The following is a 6,186-nucleotide window of genomic DNA, read 5'->3' on the forward strand; positions in this document are numbered from 1 at the left end:
CCGCTCCCGTGGTGCCCCGCGCGGCGCCGCCTCCGCCATGGAGCGGCGCGTGGCGGAACAGCTCCGCAGCGCGCTGGGCCCGCTCGGCCTCGAGGCGCACGCCTTCAAGGTAATGACGTCACTGTGGCGTCATGGGGACGACGTCACTGCCCGTGGAGCTGCGGGAGCTGAGGGAGCGCGGGGCGCGGAGCGGGTCCCGGGGCCGCGCAGGGGCCGGGGGGCGCCGGGGGTCGGTGCCCCGGGGAGCCTGGGGCGCCCCTCGGCCGAGCGGGGCCGGGCACGCCCCCGCGGAGCCGCTGCGGCCGGCGCGGTCGATGCGCAGCGCGAGGTCCGGCCGGCCCGGCCGGCAGCGCGGGGCAAGGTGACCGCAGCGGCTGCGGCTGCTCCGGCCCTCGGTGCGGGCCGCTGACCGGCGGGGTCGGGGGGTTACGTAATAACACATCTGCCCCGGCAGACGGCAAAATCCTCTAGGCAAGGTTACATTTTAATCTGAGTGTGGGAGCGTTTGTCTGTGGAAGTGCTGACCACCTCATGGCTCCTCTGACCTCTGTTCTGCCCGTGGAAGGGGCCCCCCTGCAGCCTCTGCCACTATCACCTGTAAGTGCAGGGGCTCCTTCCTTACCTGCCCCGGGGCAATCTGCAATAAATCAATCTGCAACATCGAATACAAATCAATCTGCAATAAACGTGCCCTTCCCTCGGGGAGTGTTGTATCTATCACCTGAAATATTTTTATTTCCTGCTGTGATCTTGTTTGTATAAAAAGTAAAAGGCAATGAGGTGGTGAGAGAAGTAATGAGATAAGTGCCTTCAGAATTTGGAAAACTCAATGCTGCTTTCCTGAAACACATCAGCAGAATTCGGGGCGGAACCCAGATAAAAAGACCCTAGCTACCAGAGGGGGAACATTTTGGCCCTCTAGCTCTCTCCAGATTTCATTCTGACACAGCCAGCCCTGGTGCACTCACTGATGTTCACTGGGAAACCAGCAAAGCTTAGATTCACATCTCTCTAATTCCTTGTAACATCTCAATTTAGCACCTTCAGAGTTCTAAAACTGATTAAACTTAGAGGTTCATATCAGAATGTAAACTTTGTAGTGAATCTAGATTTGTTCTGTGTTTCCAGATGTGCAGTCTGGCTGCCATTGCCAGCTGCAGAGTCACCGTCAGAGTAATTTCACTGATTATTCAGAATGACCAGTACATTTCATTTTCAAACTTACTGTTCCATTACTCAACATCTCTTTGACTGTTGGACCTGGTCTTGTGGCACCCCAGGAGGGAGGGACTTGTCATAACCTATGAAAAGACTGATGTTACTGTGCAGGGCATCAGGAGTGGGGTGCAGGGGGTTTGGGCCGTTTCCTCCTGCACTTGGCAGTTGCAGGTCTGAGCCCTGTCCTCCTGGTCATGCTTTCTGCTGCCCTGGCTTGATCTCTGGTTTCTGGACTGTGTCCAGCCCTGGAATCAAGTATCCAAATGTGGCTGTGTCATAATCCACGTGCTGCTGGTAAAAAACGTTTTTAGGGGGGGCTTAGCACTGCCAAGAGCTTCACATCCTTCATTCCACACAAGTGTTTCCTGCAGAAGTGGTAAAACATGCAACTTGTCACACCAAACAGAACCACCAGTTTCTTTCTGGCCCAAGATAAGAGAGAAGAAAAAAAATCAAACCTATAAAAGCTTTATCTGAACCAAACAATCTGATTTGCATTGGCAAGACTGATTGCTCATACTTCCCTCTAGGTTTCTGAGCAGAGCTGGATAAAGGGCAGATTGGAGCTGAATGCTGTGATCCTTATCTCACAGCACAGCTTCCCCAAACTGTGAATCCTGGTGTGCAAAACAACTTGGTTTGAAAGGAAGGCCCTGGGCAGGTTGCCCATCTGGGTTGCAAATGAAGGGGGCTACAGTTATTTCCACATTTTTACATTCCTGCATGTCCACTAGAGTGGTGTCTGTATTCTAATGGAAATTTGTGTTTCTTTGCCAAGGTTGGGTGGTACAATGCTGTTCTCCAGCCAGCCTTCCACCTCCCCTACCCAGATGACACACTGGCCTTCGTGGTCCTCAGCACGCCGTCCATGTTTGACAAGGCCCTTAAACCTTTTGTGAGCAAAGAACGATTAAAAATAATCAGGGATCCTGTGGATCAGTGTGTTTCCCATCATTTATCACGTGTGAAGGAGGTAAGAAGCTGAAATACCCATTCCATGTAGTGCTGTGGCACATAACCAGGTGGTTTGAGCAGCAGACAAAGCCCTGCAGGCTCCTGCCCTGCTCTTTGGAAGGGTGAAGCATTATTCCTGAAGGAGGGAGCATCAGCAGGCTTTGGGTGCTTTACTTGCATGTTCTGCCTCTGGATTGCATCTCACAGCTATGAGGGAGCTCTGCAGGCACAGGCTGAATGCCCACAGCCTCCAACCTGCTGATAGAATTCAGCAGCAGGATGTGAGAGTCTGCAGGCTTCACATGTGCCTGATTTGCTGCCATCTAGCAGTTCTGGAGTGGCAAGGCTTTTTCCATGAGCCTGGGCTGATGTTTTGATATTTTCCCAGAAATTCCCTGACCAGAGGGTGGATATCATGTTTGATTACGAGATGCTGCCGAGCCGAAAGCCCAAGTTCCTGGCACAGACAGCTGCCCACGTTGCTGGAGCTGCATATTACTACCAAAGGAAGGATGTGAAGCTCGATCCTTGGGGGAAAAAGGTGAGGCAGAAACACAGTCTGGGAAGAACCATTGAACTGCAAACATTGAACTGTACAGTGATTGTTTGCTCACTAGTCACTAGTTCATCTTGCAGGAAGCTACAAAGTCCAGAGTATGTACAGGTTCATGAAGTGTTTCAGGTGGGAATTGGAAGCTTCCAAGATTCTTCAGGGTAGTAGGGGGATGTGCATGGAGAGAAATATCTTAATCTGTTAAACCTACTTAGATAGAAGAATAAATGGCAGTGTAAAGGAAAACCTGTTGCTTAGAGCATTACAAGCTGGGGGGAAAATGCTCTGTGGTTAATTTCTGTAATAGATTTTCAGAAAGGAACCTCTCCCCACATTCCAGGGAGGTGTGTGTGGGCACAGGAAAGTAGGAGTGAAATGCAGTGCTTCGAACCACACGTTCAGGAAAGTTTTCCCTTCTGCTCTGTACAGCTCTCCAAGAGAAGGTTGGGAGAGTGAGAAGCATCTGATGGATGCTTAGAACTCTAGCCTTGATTAGACACAAAGTGAGGCAGCCTGGATATTTTTTTTCTTCCAGAAGATCTTTGGCGTTTGTATCCATCCCAAGTATGGTGGCTGGTTTGCTATCCGAGCTCTGCTGCTCTTCCCGGCCATCCAGGTGCCGTTCCTGGAGCAGCCCCCCCCTGTGGACTGTGTGAGCTCCGAGGACAAGAGGATTGAGCTGCTGGAGCTGTTCAACTTCCACTGGCTGGACGGCCGCTACAGGGACATCATTGAAGTGAAGGAAAGGTACTCGGAGGAGCAGAAAACCTACTTTGCCACTCCTCCAGCCGAGAGATTCCGGCTGCTGGGGCTCTCACAGGAAGCCCAGAGAATCACATTTCACTGAGAAACCGGCTCCGCGGAGGGCAGAGGGCAGCAAAGGGTCACTCATGAGCACCGGCTTTTCCCGGTACCGAGGAGGAGGAGGAGGATGGTTATGCTGGTACAGACATGGCAAATCCGAGCAGCCTCAATGCAAACATTGCAATCAAAGCTCCCCAAAGAGAGGAGCACTGCTCTGCTCTCTGTTCTATGCTGCTGCTGATCTGGGGTGTCCTTTGGGGAGCCCAGTAAGCTGCCATTAGCCTTTGGTTGGGAGTAGTTTAGACATCCTGGCAACTTCAAAATCGATGCTGCTCATTAGAAAAATCACTTTTGTTCTCAAAGATTTTCTTTCCGAATGTTCTGTTTTTATTCTTTGTAGGTGTAAAAAAAAATCAGTAGTTGTACTACTTAGTTGGATTTTGTCTAAACTTGGGGCAGGTACTTTTTTAGATGTAGCCAGCCATTTTATTAACCCTCCCTAGGGAACACATGTCCAGTCTTTATAGCCTTGCCTAGGTCACATTTAAGCATTTATCCATTCATAGAGCTGACTGGAATATTTGGAAAGATGCTGAGTAATGTCCATATGATTGGAGGTTTTACTCGCGTTAAGATAACTGAAAAAGACAATTCTCATGGCCTTTTCTAAGGTAGACCACATTTGTGTTGAAAGTATTTTTCAGTGCCAGCACACAGCACACCCCCCACAGTTACTGCCACACTTTCCTGGTGTGCTTTCTTTGTGGGAAAGACTGTAAACCTGCACACACGTAAAAGCCATGGCACAAGGCTTGCCACATGCACAGGCAAACAAGCACAGAAGAAAGGGAAATATTAATGACATTTATGTTTCTTAGATTGCTGGATTAAACATGTTCAGACAGAAGCAACATTTTTTCCATTACTTTGTCCTGTTACATTTGTTCAGAGGCTACAATGCACCTGGAAATCAGGAATTAATTTCTCTGAGCAATTTGAGGCTCAGATCTCATTAAAGTAATATAACACATTAAAATAATATTTTGTGGGAATTGTTTTACTAGACTGCTGTGCAATGCTGCAAATGGACAGGCAATTTTTTCCCTTTGAGGGTACTAACACGATGATGAAGAAATACTCACTTGGCAGAACTGAGCCCTTTCTTTTTATATTGGGATTCTTCAAAGCTTTGGAGACTCCACCAGGGAGGTTGCCCTCACCATTGATACAGTTGCTCACAGTCAGTACACTAACTCATTGTAATCCAAATTCAGGATAACAAGTTCGCTGCCCTGTAGACAGAGTAGTGAGCGTGTGATCACTGGGTTTGTTCACTGCATTTGCTGTTACAAAAAAGTCTTTGTTGCTTTCCATGCTTTGTTCATCTCTGACTAAGGCAGACACCTGACTTAGAATGTGATAGAGGTATTGTGATGTTTAATTTAAGGTAAAGAATGAAATTTGTTTAAAATCTGTTCTTTTGTTACAGAATTACTTCTGGTTCAAATTTGTTTGATGTTTCAGAACTTTGAAACTGAACTGTAATTTAACAGGGTCTTGAGGTAATGGCTCATACTAGTAAAAAAGACAAAGTACTGATTCTCTTAGAAGATAAATATAGATTTGAATCAGATCTATCTTTTTATACTACAATTTAAAGTAAATTATTTTGATTTTTTGGTATTGATTTCTTACAAATATTTAATATTTTGTCTTAATTTATTAAACAGATTACCATGGTCAATGCATTTCAATTTCTGTAATTTATTTCTATTCAAATGCTATTTTAGTTACTAAATATATAAAGTTGTAAGTAAATCTCAGTACTGAGTATTTTTATTTAAACAATGCAGTTCTTAACTTGTGGAGAACTCAAGATGTTCAAGAGAGAATGAATCATGGTTTTTTTAATATCCTGAAAAGAGTGAGCTACCTAAGACACAGTCCAGTATCTGAAAACTAAGGAAAAAAAAATGGTTATCTTAGCAGAAGTTGGTAAACTATTATCACAGGCCCACGGGATATGAAAAATAAAACCTACATCACATTATGAGTAAGTCCAATAAAGGTTTATCTTTCCCAGGTCACTTCAGCCAGAGCATTATAATAGCAAGCACCATGACAGTGCACTTCTCATTTCTTCCCCTGTTCTAAACAGTAACAAAAGTTCCAGCTGTCCAGTGAGACATAACTGAGGAACTTTTCCTCAGTAGCATTAAAGTAAGTCCTGTAGGTACTGGAATTTTTACTGGTTACAACCTATTAGTGAACAGAGTCACAGACCCATGTTCCTTGTGCCTCTGACAGCTGTGTCAGGCAGAACAGAGTGCAAATATTTAGCAATATCCATTCCTACTACAGTGATTTTGGAGTGACTTGGACTGGGCATTACTTTCTTCCTCTCAGGCAGCTCACTGAGATCCACAGCTGCACAGAGAGATACAGATACACAGTGAGTAGATTCCTCCTTGCTGGTTGGAGTATAATGGCCTTTGTCTTATAAAATTGAAGTTTGAGAACCTGTTTGACTTACCTCATCTCTTGGGACAAGACCAGACATGGTGAGGAATGGATCAGCCTTGGATCCTGAGGCAATGTGAAGGCATTCTTAGTTTCAGCCCTTGCAAATGTCAAACAAGTAATTGCAAATACTTGGA

The 6,186-nt window shown here is 46.2% G+C and overlaps 1 protein-coding gene across 2 annotated transcripts; it reads left to right on the plus strand.

Moving 5' to 3' along the window:
• MMACHC (metabolism of cobalamin associated C) lies at positions 1-5,277 on the plus strand. Of its 2 annotated transcripts, none has more exons than XM_071436623.1 (4): positions 1-109; positions 1,997-2,191; positions 2,561-2,713; positions 3,261-5,277. In XM_071436623.1, exons 1-4 carry the CDS (start codon positions 38-40, stop codon positions 3,570-3,572), a joined length of 732 nt encoding a protein of 243 aa, XP_071292724.1. In that variant the 5' UTR covers positions 1-37; the 3' UTR covers positions 3,573-5,277. The 2 variants fall into 2 exon arrangements, with proteins under 2 accessions (XP_071292724.1, XP_071292725.1); XM_071436624.1 differs by having other exon boundaries at positions 3,264-5,277.
• Positions 5,278-6,186: the final 909 nt, after the last annotated feature.

The sequence above is a fragment of the Agelaius tricolor genome, unplaced genomic scaffold (genome assembly GCF_023055355.1).
Source record: "Agelaius tricolor isolate 1412-34295 unplaced genomic scaffold, bAgeTri1.0.p SCAF_11, whole genome shotgun sequence".
NCBI classification, from domain to species: domain Eukaryota; kingdom Metazoa; phylum Chordata; class Aves; order Passeriformes; family Icteridae; genus Agelaius; species Agelaius tricolor.